The sequence below is a fragment of the Lactuca serriola genome, chromosome 2 (genome assembly GCF_051521515.1).
Source record: "Lactuca serriola cultivar US96UC23 chromosome 2, Lser_US96UC23_V15, whole genome shotgun sequence".
NCBI classification, from domain to species: domain Eukaryota; kingdom Viridiplantae; phylum Streptophyta; class Magnoliopsida; order Asterales; family Asteraceae; genus Lactuca; species Lactuca serriola.
Genome location: NC_136409.1, coordinates 182,022,635 through 182,037,377, shown reverse-complemented (window position 1 = coordinate 182,037,377; position 14,743 = coordinate 182,022,635). Strand labels below are relative to the sequence as shown.

Sequence of the window (14,743 nt, the reverse complement as noted above, 5' to 3'; positions counted from 1 at the left end):
TATTTATAGGATTCCCTTGAATTTGTTAAAGAATATTGTTTGCCAAAAACCTAGATGTACAAGCTTTAACAGATCTTGTTTGTAAGCCTTTATGGTTTTCAACATTAAATATCTGACTTTTTTGGGTAGCATCTGACATTTTTCATGGTACAATACACTTATCTTATGTTATGGATTCATCAATATCAATTATGTGTGATTGTGTTACTAAAAGTCCCTCATATACAGGTTGATTCAAATCTAATTTCCTACTACAAGAACCTATGTCTCTTTTTCTTGGTTTTCTTTTTATAAACGCTGGTAAAAAAATTTCAGGTTCCAACTCCTCAATCACAACCTTGGACGGGACTTATAATATGTAAAAACCCTAGTGTCCCCAGTTTCAACATACACACCAAGTTGTCTATGTTTAAGGACATATGTGACCATTTCTAAACCATCACCATCATTCCTTAAGGGAATTAAGTCATAATCTAATGGGACATCAGGGATATAGTAATTGTAGTACCATGTCTACTTATTTTGGTATCCTAATTCTTTAACCATGTCATCAACGTCGTGTACTGAAAAAATGTATGTATCAAAAAAAGTCAACATATGAGACAATACCATCTACATATTTTCTACTTGGCGGCTTAGTGAAAATTAATCCATTGTAATGTATCGTAAACGTAAAGTAGTTGGGAAATCCTACTGCAATCACAAATAAGAAAATACAAACACATTGTGACTCTTTAATCAACACATTATAAGTAAAAAAAAATAGTTTTTTGACGTAACGTGTATCGTATTTAATTTCCAAGTCAATTTTTTTCATGGACATTCCAAACACAGTGTGCCATTATCCTTCGTTTGGTTGAAACCCTAAGATGCTAGGAGTTGCTCTGTTAATCAGAAGTTGGGAGGACTAAGGAAGATGTAAGTTTCTGGTGAGAGGGACGGGGTTAATAGGATGGAGAGGAAGACAAGAGTATGTCTTACATAATGATCAGTAACATTAAATAAGGGAGATCAAGTAAAATGACGAAAATGCCTTCATATATGGAGCATCTAAGGGCAGTTAACGACTCCAATCTGATGGAGTCAACCAAAAGGATCATCAATTAAAAGTTTTGAGCTACATGGACTATCGTTGATGACCTAAAAAGTTAAAAACTGATCTAGATTATTTTTTTTCTTGAAAACAAAAGGGACCATTTATGAAGATTTTCTATTTATAATGATCTCTTCCTTTAATGAAACCATAGGGACCATTTATGTCATTTAATGTTATTTTTTTTCAACTAAGGTTATAGTTTTTATTAAACATTACTTTTTATGAGCTAACATTTATAGTTTTGCAATCATTAACTAGTTTTCTAACCATCAAATAACAACTAATTAATTTTTCAATTAATCCGCCAAATAAAAGATATGCTATGTTGTATTATTGTATGCTGCGTCATAAATTCTCCATGGTGACTTTTGGGTTTGGTTAGCTTATAATTGGGTTAATCAAGACTGTTTTTATGATTCAGTAAACTTCAAAAGGCCCATATTATAAGTTTGAACCCTAGTTTCTTTCCATTCCATGCTTATGCTTACACTTACACAAACCTTTTCTTTTAAGCAAATATCGAAGAGGTACAATTTCAGTAATTCAGTCGGCAACAATATCAAATCAAACTGCCCTTAAGTCGATTATGATGTCTCTGCCCGGAAGCATATTACGTCTCCCATGGAGTTCTTGACATTTTATTCTTTTTCCAAACTTGTCAAAACAGACCAAAATACATCGACTTTATAAATCTACAAGTCAAACTGGAACAAAAACTATCATCATCCACCATATATACTGTTGAGATAGTAATCAACAAGTAGGTTGTTCTTGTGTAATTTATAATGCAAGATTCTTACAAACCTTTCGTATAAGTCCCGAAATTCAGACAAAAAAGATTATTCAAATTAATAATATATATTATAGATTTATATCACCAAAAACGATAAAGGTTGACCATATCATGATCAATTAGGTCAAAGCATCCATCCAGGGACTAATGCATTCAGATTCTGCCCATTTGTCGAATCTGTTAAATGGCTTGGACCAACTTCGTTATATAACCTGTTAATTTCAATTTCAATTTCAATATTTAGTTTTGATCATTCTTATTTGTGGGTGTATACGTAATTAGAAATAAAGATTAATTACCCAATTTGCAAATTGGAGTTACAATCTAACGGCTGGAGGAAATCCTGCGATTGAGGATGCTGATCATGTTGTTGTTCATATGAACAACAGTTTTGATGATGATCACCTGCCGCCCATGATGGTCCTGCTTGATTTTCTGCATACACTTCTTCCAGCTGCTAAAACAACAGCTTTTCAATTCGTTAATCTTTTACACTAAAAAAACCATCTTTATATATGATTATTTACAGTAATATTTATGTGTTGCATGCTGGTAAATTCTTATCAAACATACATTATGGATGATATTAATTAATTACCTTATTCTGCAAAGCTTTATTAGCTTCAATCCACATCCTTTCCTATAAATAGTTTCATGGACTCACTAGCTTGTAATAAAGTTGTCATGGACGAGTATATGAAGTCAAAAAGAGCGTGTGAATTTTTTTTACCTTCACTTGAAGTTCGGAAAGCCGATCAAGCATTGATTGTGTCTGTAATTTTTTTTTTTTAACCAAAACGAATAGAGTCAATTTTTTTGGGGAAATCATTGGTTAGACACGAATCTGTGAGTGTCAGTGAACAGTAAAAATGGAGATTTTTTTTACCCTTATGGACCGGATTTGTCTCAAAGTAGAGTCCAGTTGTCGTTCTAGTTGTTCAAGCTCCTTGAGACTAAGGGGCCCCAGGTCCTCCCCAAAAACTTGCCTGTCATTATCATACAGATACGAATCTTGTATGTTTCATTAATACCATATATATATATATATATATATATATATATATATATATATATATATATATATATATATATATATATATATATATATATATATATATATATATATATATATATATATAATTAAGCACTTGTAAAAATTTAAGAAACTTGCCTTTGGTACTGTTGTAGGGAATCGTATTTGGCCTTTAGTTTCATGTACTCCTTGTAGCTGTTTTGCTAAAGAAAAAAAAAAGATTGAAAAGTAATTTTTAAAATATATGTGTTATGTGGTGTTTGGAATTTGAGAAGAAATTAAGAAAATTGGTAAAAAAGCTACAACGTACGTACCTCAGCATTGTTGGCTGATCTGTCGATTTCCATTGAACCATAAGTGCATTTCTGGTACCTTTCAAGCATCTTGAGCATGCTGAAATAAATTTTCTCATGTTCAATTAATTTTTTTTTTAATAACAAAGTGAGTTGATCGATGAAGTACGTAGGAAAAAGAAAGGATTTGGTGTTGGTAATTTGCCATAATTATCAAGGGTCGAGTGCTTAAGCAACTGGTAATAAGAAAACATAAGACATAAAAGAATCGATTCATTTCAGGAAATCTTGATTGATAAATTGCAATTAAGGTCAAAGTGTTTAAGCTAAAAAGTTTTGAGCAATAAACGATCTTGAAGTGACATATACTATACTATACACACAGATGCCTTCACATATACACACAAATTGAAATACCAAATGATTCAAATATAAAAGTTTAAACACTATATTACATGATGTTGTTTGGTAATATTACTGTTATATATGAATGTCAATTATCGATCACACTTTTTTCCTTCCAATATGATCATTAGAAATTCTCATTGATAAATGGTATTTGTTGTGCTAAATCTTGTGTTTCTCCATCCAACTTATACATTGTTTCTTGGAAAACCCTAATTACGAGTAATTGGGATTGTTTATTTAAAGTGTTTATTAGTTTAATGAGGTTTGGTGTGATAATAAACACTTTTGAGTGTTTGAATTGTCTATTATATTGTATATATGCTTATTGCAGATTTTGTTACTTGGTAATAAACAGTTTTTTAAAAATGTAGTGCATTCTAATTCTAACTTATTTCAAAGTGCTTATTAAAATGCAAAGCAAATTACATTCCTACCCTTAAAAAACCCATTATCTTTGCTAGAATTCATCGCCCATAACACCATGGAAATATTATTAAAGATTGTTGTATGGAAAACACTTCCAGAAAATCCATAATTTTGAAATGATGACTTATATATTGCTGCAGTAGGTAGTAAGCTATACTAAGAGTTGTATGAAGAACAAATTATTGATGCCATGTGGTCCAATTGCATTTGAAGCAATTCCAATTATATACCTAGAAATACATGTCTGGACAAAACTTTTATTATATCATCATTTATTTCTTCAATTATGTGTACAAAAAACATGAGCATTATGTGTACAAAAACATGAACTTGTTGAACTACAATGACTCAACAGACACCCTTAAAACTTAAATTTTGGAAATAACAAAAGGCTTTACTGATCTACTTAATGCTATTGATATAAGTTTTTGTAAAAAGATTTTTTTTTTTTTTTTTTATTTTCAATTTATTAGTATTTTTTTTGGAACCTGCAAGAATTATATAAAAACAACAAAAACCACAAAAAGGACTAGGCAGTGGAGACAACAAGGTTTTGTTACAACATTACAAGCAAGAGAAGGGGTTACAAAGCCAATTAGCCCAATTACAAATACCCTTTTTACCCTTGTGTTTAAACCATGAATTTATTAGCATTTGATTTGTATATTTTAAATAATACAAACTATTGTTAAAGTCATTAAAGATTTTTTTTTTGTTTGGTTTGAAAACCAAGAAAACCAAATTTTAAGGTTAAAAATAAAATCCATAAGACTAAATTTTCCAAACATAAAATCCCAAATTTCAAATACAAAAATCTAGAGTACTTTCAAACATCAAATATGAGATTCCAAACGAAACATAACAGAAGACATGGTCAATGTGTTAAAGAAATGAACTTTTTGATTTGGAATTGAGAAATCAAAGTGTATGTGAAATTTAAAATAATAAAATATTTTTTTCATTTTTCTATTTTATTTTTAAAGTATAAACAAATATAATATTTAATTAATAAAATAATCATTTAAGTCAATTCGGTATAATTGGTTTGGTTTAATCCGAACTCAACCAGACCATATAATCAAATTCATTTAGTCTGAATCCAAACTGAAATCAGATTTAAAATTTAATTTGTTTCTAATTTGGTTTCAGTTTGATTTGGTTTTCGTTTTTTTTTCCAAACCAAATAATGACCACCCTCCTTTAGTGGTATCTAATAATAAAAAGTTCTATAACTAGCCATTAACATAATTTAATTAGAGATCTTATATATACTTTTGGTATAAACATAATCGAGTATTAGTACCAATAGATAACCATTCATCTTTCTAGGTATTTGTTACCATATATATGCACATACATATATGTATGTAGAGCCTAGAGAAACCCTATATATCAACCAGCGAGTAAAGACACTTTAAATTTGCAATTTCAAGAAACTGTATATATATTCTTTTCCACGGAATATAATCTATTAACACGCATGCATCAAAACATGGTTATTAGATACTATACATTAGATATCCACATGAGATAAAAAAGCCTCCCAAACTCCACTTATCATTCATGTTTGCTCAACATTTAACAAATTCTTAATATCATACTTACATTCTTCATCCCTTCAAACAGACAAGACTATTAAAGACTCTGACCTTTTAAAGAAAAATTACCAAACATATTGACCAAGGGTTTAGGTGCCAAGAAACTGGAAGATCGACACACAGTGCACTAATTAACCTCTTTTGAACACATCTTACCTTAAGAAACTAGGGTAGATGACAATTATTTTAAGGATGCAAGAAAGTCGCCATCATGTTTATTGTATCTGCTAATCAAGATATGAACCAAGTGAAACTTGCAGAGGAAACAAAATTATTTACTCTAATTCAACCGAAAGACAGGTAGATCACAAGGGTTTACTCAAGAAATTCGTTTTTTTTTATTAATTAAATCATTCTTTTCAAAACCCAAGAAGGATTTGGCTACTGTTTAGCAAGAAGCATGCAGAAAAGATTAATAGAACACAGTAGCTGCTAGATCAATTCAATTTAAAGTAATCAACACAAGGAATTGTACACAAAAGAAACTTAGTTCTTCTTGGATCCTCTTTTTCCGCTCATCTGTGTTGTGATTCTTTTAACTGATGAGTCTGACATGAGAAGATTTGGATAACAAACTGACAGATCGAAAGCCTAGATCTAACCTACATGCAAAACCTTCAAGACAACTTCTTTTAATATGCAGAACTCTAAACTTTTAGCTCTACAGAAACAGCTAAACTTATCACGATACCAACAAACAAAAGAGAAACCATATTCTCAAATTCTCAAAACAAAAAGAAAAACACCAACAAAGAGAGAGATAGATGGAGAGATATATATATAGAGAGAGAAAGGGAGATCTAGAGAGAGAAAGGAGTACTTGGAGGTGCTGCAGAACTCATAGAGCTTGCCGCGGTTAGAGAAGATGATGAGAGCAACTTCAGCATCGCAAAGAACAGAGAGCTCATAAGCTTTCTTCAGAAGTCCATTTCTTCTTTTAGCAAAAGTCACCTGCCTGTTGATCTTGTTCTCTATTCGCTTCAACTCTACTCTTCCCCTACCCATAATTTTATATCTTTCCCCAAAAACGTTTCTTTATTTAATGGCTTTTCTTGATTCCTTCTTTATATCTGAACCAAAATCTTAATACGAAGATGAAAAAGTTACAGGAAGATTAGAAAAAGAAAAACAATATTTAGAAATTCTTTCAATTATGAGTGATCATACTGCAATTTCTATAAAGGAAAGATGAAAAGGTAACAAAAAGAATACACAGGCGGAGATGTTTTCCTTGGATTTTCTCTTTTCTAGGGTTCAAGATTTTGTTTGTACAGCAAGATATGAAATTTGGGGCTGGTGTTTACTAACCTTCAAAAGCTTCATGCTTTTAACCTATTTGAGAAGCGCAAGCAAGCATCAAGAAATGAGTGTATACCCACTTGCAAATAAACGCGTGATGATTACTCTCGTGGAATTCGACATGTAGTGAGAGCATAGATTTCTGTCACTTGTCAACAACTTTCAATGCGTATAACACGTGTCGAGTTGCAAGAGGTTAATTTAATATAAGAACCATGTTTAACTTTCAGTCTTTGTCTTTGTCCGTACACGATCTTTAATTTAAGTTTTACATCAAAGTTTTATTCAGGGACACTCACAAAAATGAACAAAGAAATATTTTTATAACTCTTTCTACTTTTATTTTCTTGAGATTTATTTAGATATTTTTGAACAAATGTTTAGGAACGTGGATAATGCATCTCAAAATATATGTTTTGCAACCCAACCTCTTGAGTAGATTCTTATGAGAAAATTGAGATGTTTTGAATTTTCTTGATTCTTTCGGGCTCAAGGTGAATCTAGATAAGAGCAAAATATTTGGTTGTGCAATTCAATCTATTGAGTTGGAGTCTTTTCCGTTAACTTACCTAGACCTCCTTATCAGAATTCATATGAGTAGAGTGATCCATTATGACTCGATAATTGAAAATTTTCACTCCAAGCTATCCAGATGGAAAGCTTCTACACTTTCCTTCGGTGGGCGACTGACTCTTTGCAAATCAGTATTAGGTAGCCTTGGATCATATTATTTCTACATTTACAAAGCGCCAGATTAGGTAATCAATTTTTTAGAGAAACTAAGATTGAGATTCTTTTAGGGGGGAAACTCAAACAAGAAGAAGATGACCTGGATAGTGTGGGACACGATTCTTGCACCCAATGAGCTCGCGGGATTAGACATTAGCAGTTTAAAAGTGCAATACTTTGCACTTCTCGGTAAATGGTGATGGAAATTTAGAGATTCAAAATATAACATTTGGAAGGAGGTCACAAAATCCATTCATGGCTTGGATGGTTGCCTAAATAACCCAACTAGAGCTAAAAGATGTGGTGGCTGATGGGGCTCAATAGCAAAACTTCCATTGGTGTTGGCTAAAAACAAAATCCAGTTCAATGAATTCTTTCAAAGCACGACTTATACAAATAGGTACCTTCATGGTCTTAGAGCTTAAATAGCTTAAAATTTTATTGTCTCCTCATACAAGAAGTACTGCGATCTATCATCCCTTCCTCAATCTAGATTTCATTTGTTTTGGAATAACCTTGTACCTCGTAAAGTGAATATACTCGTCTGGAGAGTTAATCATAGTAAGCTGCCTATATTGGCAACCTTGTCCAAGATTAGTATTAGAACATCTACAAATTGAAAAGTGTGTAATGCAGGCCTGGAAGATGAGCATCACTTTTTTTTCTTATCCATTAACTAAAGAGGTGTGGAAAGAGCTGCAAAACTAATGGCACTATCTCAATCCAAACCCCTCATCAACCAAGGAGTTACTTAATTGCAACCAAGCTTTCACAGACCCATTATATTTGTCTGAGTTGAATTCAACAATATCATTGATCTTCATTTGGGTTATATGGACATTTCGCAACAAGGCTATTTTCAATGGTGCTATTAAATCATAAACGACTTTGGCAAAAGAGGTACAACTACTCTCACATCTTTGGATCAATGCCAGAAAAAAGGGGGGACATCTACGTTGGGCGGAATGAAACGTTAATCTGGAGCTTGAATGAGGAACTCTTTTGTTTAAATTTAAGGCATGCTTCTTTTTCTTAATGTTTATGTGACTGTACTCCTAGATTTTTGTATGTTTCTCCTTTTAATATATTTCTTGCCTTACCGTTCAAAAAATGCATTTCAAATTTGAAGGAAGTTTTTCTTTTAATTTCCTTTCAAGTAATTAAAATATGGTTACACAAATCCAAATATTGTTGTCATATATAAATGATAAATCCACTCGACTTCCACTTGACTAGTATCTATATGAATACAACCCAAATTCCCGCTCGATGCTTACAATAACTTTGTTATGAACTCCATATTATGGGTGGGGTAATTTAATTCATTCGCATTTAGTCAGTAGTGGAACTAGGAGTTCTACGGTGGAATCTGTTACCCTTTATCTTTTCAGGCATAAGAATTTTTTGACGTAGTGTTAATTTTCCAGCATGCTACCCCCAAAAACCACAAGTGCTCACATTTGGACTTTGTCCTAGTTCTACCACTACATTTAGTTGTTATGAACCATAACTTTGTTGTTTTTATTGACATAACTAAAACTCATACCTAATACATTACTATACATCGCAAAGTCTTATGTCCCTTTGGATAAAGAAAGAATAGACGTTACATATAATTTTTTTTATTCTTCAAATGCTTTTTCATTGGTCATGATCCAAGCAGACTTCATTTTTCAGGTTAATAGGTCAAAAGACTTGTTATCTTTGAAAAGTTATTTATAAATATATGGTAATAACATGTCAAACCCAATAAAATTTGAATATTGGTCCGATTTTTAGGCAATTCTCATTCCATAATTACTTCAATTCTCATTAAACTTTGATTCGTTCTTTAGTTACTAGATGACCCAATGTAACATCCATAAATTTCATGGTCATTTTAAAACTTTTTATTTATGCTTATTTATTACAGAGCTTATTCATCAATACGGAATTTGGTCCCTTAAAAGTATTTTCGAAGAAATGTTTCCACTGATTTATGAATGCGGGGGATGCCATAACTGATATAAGAAACATAAGCATAAACATAGACTTACAATGTCTCAATATACTAAAGAGCTACATCTCCTTAAATCTCTCAGCAAATAATTATCTATCGGTACCTTCATATCGATACCTGTGATACAAAGAAGTTTAGTGTGTTAGGCTGGGAAACCTAGTGAGTGCATAGGGTTTTCAACCCACAATATTATAATCTTTAATTATATATATACTTCAAAATTTAAATACCCCAACTACCCCATTACCATTATCCTTACTTTTTAATCCTAGTATGATGATCTCGAGGGATCTCACTTAAAGGACCTTTATCAGTAGAAACTTATATTTCTTAGTTGATTAGGCACGACAGTGTGATAATACTTTGGGTAAACACGACAACACAACAATACCTTAGTACTTTTGATTGTTACGATAGGCACTGCAGTACGATAGTACTTTAGTTTAGCAATTCAGTAGTACCACGGTAGACACGGCAGTACAATAGTACTTTGGTTTAACACAACGGTATAATAGTACTTTGAATAGACACGACAAACACGACTTATTATTTCACATGACTTTCACTAACCTATCACAACCACTATCTCACACAGCCCTATCATAACATCTCATTTTTTATTTCGCATAACCTTTCACTACCCTACCATATTATTAATTATAAATATATGATTAAATCGGGAAATAATCATATTGTACAACTACATTAAACACAATAAAGACAACACACATAGCAATTGAGCCTTTAGAATACTTGTATTTATGTGTAGGTTTAAAATAACTATGCACTCACATGACTTAGGTGGATGATTGGAGAATTCGGCAGCGCTCCGCCAAACTCCTTGACTTTTCTTCTGACGTGACCTAGATACGAATGTCACTAGGTCTCAGTCTAATATTCTTGGCGGCTAATAATAGTCTATATTCCTCACTAATCCCAATGTGTACATCACGATCTATCAACTAAGGAACTACCAGGTAGGATTATACTGGAGGTAGGGTTCGTTTGGTATACAAAATATTCTGTTTAGAAATCTCACTTTAAACACCCCACTAAATCCAGCCTAGACATCATCACCGTAAGTAGATCAATTGGTATACTGACTTGAGATTACTAATAAATCTTAATTATGGGTTCATAATAACAAGTTATGACTATAATTAAAAGTTGCACCTAAATATAATAAGTGTAGCTTAACTTAGAGAGTAATCTAGAGAAAACCAAGAATTAAGCGAGCATAACTCTGACTCAAGAGCTCCTAATAGCCGACTATCAAACACTGTATGGATTCATCAACTGAAAATTTAAGGGAGAAAGGGCTTAAAATTGAGAAAATTTAAGAGAGAAACGTTTGGAGGGTGTGAGAGTTAACTGAATTTGACTCCTATTTATAAATGAATTTGGACTGCACACTGCGCATCTGGTCCTTTATGCGCCACACATTTGGTTGGAAGTGATGACATGTCGTTCTCTGCATGTTGCAATGTGTTGCATTCTAGGTGGAGTGACAGTGCGTACGGCACACTCTGTCGTTGCGTGAGGGTGTGCGCGAAGAATTTATGTTCCATGTAAAGTTCATATCGTCTTCATACGAGCTCTGTTTTCGGTGGGTTTCATATTCACACGTAGCTATCAAGGATATGTACAACTTTCATTTAGACTCTGATTTCGATCAAATCACACACCGCAGTATACTAGGTCTTCTAATTCGTTAAGAGGTTTATCTAAAAGAGTCACAATATAACTAGGAAGACGTTTCAAATACCACACATGCATTACCGAGTATGCGAGTTTGATGTATCCCATTTGATATATTCGTATCTGAGAATCAACAAACTCGACTCCGCAGTGTTCACAAAATTATGAGTCTTCCTTTGCATCTCCGATTACTCGATAATTTCCACAAGCACAAATTCCACTTTTGATAGGCCCAAAAATTCTTTCATAAAATAATCCATCTTTTTCTAGTTTATTGGTTTTGTAATGAAAGGTAAAAGGTTTTGTCACCTCTCCAACTATCTCGCCATTAGGCAGGATTTTTTTTGGACCAAGTACTTATTTGTTGAGGAGAAACTAATCCAATTCGGAGTTGTTGATGTGTATATCGATCGATCATAGAAGAAAACTTTTGATTGATTTTGATTAAGCTTCCTTCCTAGTAAGCTGGAAAGCCTTCTCAGATACAAAAGAAAATGATTCAGTTCTAGAGCTAAAGATCATAGTTCTCGAACGAATAACCGAAAAGATTCTGGAGCATCTTCAGGAGCCGGTATTCTTCCTCTAAAGATTATAGTACCAAGTACTTCCTGACACGCTCTAATATGATCAGATTTATAAGTAAGCATCTCTTGTAAAATATAAGCAACGCCAAACCCCTCTAAATCCCAAAACTCCGTTTCTCCTACCCGTTGTCCCCCTTTCTTGGCCCTTCCTTTAAGGGGTTGTTGTGTAAGACATGAATAATGCCCATTGGAACGCCCATGGATTTTATCATCAACTTGATGAATTAATTTCAAGATATAAGGCTTTCCTATTATAACAGGTTATTCAAAAGGATCACCTGTTCTTCCTTCAAATATTTTGCTTTTTTCTAGAGACTCGGGTTCAAATATCCATGGATTCACTATTTGCTTACTGGCTTCATATAATTCAGAAAACACCAGTTTTCTCGAAGCTTCTTATTTATATCTCTCATCAAAAGGCGCTATTCGATAATGTCTGTCTAGCAAACCCTAGCTAACCTGAGTGAAGATTCAAATATTTGTCCTACATTCATTTGGGAAGGTACTATGGTCTTGCCAACCATTCATAAAACCAAGCCTCTATCCACATGATTTGAAACCCCAACTTGTTCAACCACAAACAGGCGTTTGAATCGTGCTTCAAACCCCAAAGCCTTCATCAGACAAGAACAGAAAGAGAGGTTCTAACACAACCCTCATCTGAGTCTAGCTATGAACCCATGTTGCGCCACTACTTATGGTTTATGTCTCCAGACGAGATGACCAAAATGTCCATATTTTCCTTCTTGATTCACACTTGGAAATATTCCTATTAATCTAAAGGGTTATCCCCCGCTTAGATTCAAATGCACTCTGCCAACGTCATAAGCATTGGATCTGAACCGCTATCACCTTGAGCTACAAGAACTAAGATTTCATAACCAACAACCTAGGGGTACCCACTCGGAACTAGATCACACACTTCCCTTGACAAAGAATGACACATTCAAAGCACCTTCAGATGATACAACTCCAAGTCCTTGAACAACCTCTATTGAGAACAGGGAACGACCACTCTACTATTGGAATGAATGGATAACCCATCCAAAAACTCACTTGCCGAAAGATCGATAAACCCAAAAATCGTCAACTGATACAACTCGAACACTCTCGAACAACCCCAAGAGTAGAACAAATCCATGCAAAAATACATCACCCACACCCAAAAGTTGATAGGTCACAACCGCTCTTTACCCTACAATTGACGCTCATATTAAGCAACACCAACACTTCTAAACTCTATCTTCGATATCCCAAAAAAAACAACTAGCTACAACGAGATCCTTTCCTTGAAGCTTCCAATGCAAGATCTAGAAGCATACCCTTGAAAACGTGAAATTTACAACATCTCACCCTACACTTGCGTTCTGATCAATCCCTTATATCCCTCAACCATGAAAGATCTCAACCACCTGAAAGATCGTTACACCCAAAACATCTTCAACGGATACAACTCGAACACTCTCGAACAATCTCAGGAACAAAACGAATCCGTGCCAAAATGCATCACCCACACCCAAAAGTTGATAAGTCACAACCACTCTTTACCCTACAATTGACACTCATTATGAGCAACACTAGCACCTCTGAACTCTATCTTCAATATCCCATAAGAAACAACTAGCCACAACGAGATCCTTTCCTTGAAGCTTCTGATGCAAGATCTACACGCATACCCCTAAAAACATAAAATTGACAACATCTCACCTTGCACTTGCATTCTGATCAATCCCTTATACCCCTCAACCATAAAAGATCTCATCCCTCTCAAACTCTAAAAATCCAATGAACTTACACTGCAACTTCCTCCGACCCACTACGATGAAGCCATAAAAATCAATCTAGACGCTGAACTTTCGAGTAGAAAACTCAACTTTACTCTCACCCAGGCCTCACGCCATCACTGACTGTCGCCTCTCAAACTGACACCCTATAACTGGCTCAACCAAATACCCTTCGATCATGATTCTCGATATGCAAAATGGCATATGACAGACCCTCGAAAAATAATGACAATGAGCAGGCAAATGTAAGGAGCTACGATTCTTAGGTGGAGACTTAACTAAATTGAACATAACGTCTCATGCTCACAGACACATTATCAAAAGCATATATATATATATATATATATATATATATATATATATATATATATATATATATTCAAACACTAACACACACACACACATATATATATATATATATATATATATATATATACAGGCATGTTGAAAGCGAAAATGATACATACCTTCAATAGCATCTGGTGGAACTCAGGCCTCCTCGGCCTACAACTAAAATGCTCGGCTCCTCACTGTTGGAGCTTCCACCATGCCCTCGCGACCATCAATGATCCTCAGCTGGTGTGTGTGGAACAAACTAGTTTTAATCCTACTTTTAATTATAAAATTGACACACAAAGGAAGTGGACCTATCAATTGTGATAAAGCTAAACAAGTAGGGTATCGAACTCAGGGAACAAAAAATTAAAACTAAAAACTAGAATTAACTAAAAACAAGTAACAGAAAATAGGGGTTTCTCTAGTTTTGCAAGACTAGAAACTTAACTAAAACTTAACTACTCAACTAAAAGCTGAAAACACGTAAAAACAAACTAAATTCAATGATCAAAAAGGGTTTCTGTTTAGGTTCAACTTTTTTACTTCTATGGTTAATTTTTATGATAATATGATAGATTAATTGTTATTGGTTACCGACTCTGGTGATCAGATTCGCAGTCTAATCCTTAGAAAATATACCAATTCAAGCAATGGCCAGTTGATTAAA

At 33.6% G+C, this 14,743-nt stretch overlaps 1 protein-coding gene across 5 annotated transcripts; it reads right to left on the bottom strand.

Annotated features, from left to right (window-relative positions):
• Window positions 1-1,843: 1,843 nt before the first annotated feature.
• LOC145087622 (agamous-like MADS-box protein MADS2) lies at window positions 1,844-7,067 on the bottom strand. 5 transcript variants are annotated; one of them, XM_079025618.1, is made up of 9 exons: window positions 6,956-7,067; window positions 6,468-6,729; window positions 3,237-3,315; window positions 3,061-3,125; window positions 2,776-2,875; window positions 2,620-2,661; window positions 2,488-2,529; window positions 2,189-2,346; window positions 1,844-2,101 (listed from the first exon to the last, which is right to left on the bottom strand). In XM_079025618.1, the coding sequence occupies exons 2-9, from the start codon at window positions 6,650-6,652 to the stop codon at window positions 2,014-2,016; spliced, it is 759 nt and encodes a 252-aa protein (XP_078881744.1). In that variant the 5' UTR covers window positions 6,653-6,729; window positions 6,956-7,067; the 3' UTR covers window positions 1,844-2,013. The 5 variants fall into 5 exon arrangements, with proteins under 5 accessions (XP_078881744.1, XP_078881743.1, XP_078881746.1 ...); XM_079025617.1 differs by lacking the exon at window positions 6,956-7,067 and adding an exon at window positions 6,815-6,946; XM_079025620.1 differs by lacking the exon at window positions 6,956-7,067 and adding an exon at window positions 6,860-6,941.
• Window positions 7,068-14,743: the final 7,676 nt, after the last annotated feature.

Bases quoted from the DNA above. Each gene is read 5' to 3' on its own strand.
- LOC145087622 (XM_079025618.1), bottom strand. From the start codon at position 6,652: ATGGGTAGGGGAAGAGTAGAGTTGAAGCGAATAGAGAACAAGATCAAC. The intron at 3,316-6,467 runs GTACTCCTTTCT...AATTTATTTCAG, and splicing joins GAGTTCTGCAGCACCTCCAA to CATGCTCAAGATGCTTGAAA. The intron at 2,876-3,060 runs GCAAGTTTCTTA...TGATAATGACAG, and splicing joins TCCCTACAACAGTACCAAAG to GCAAGTTTTTGGGGAGGACC.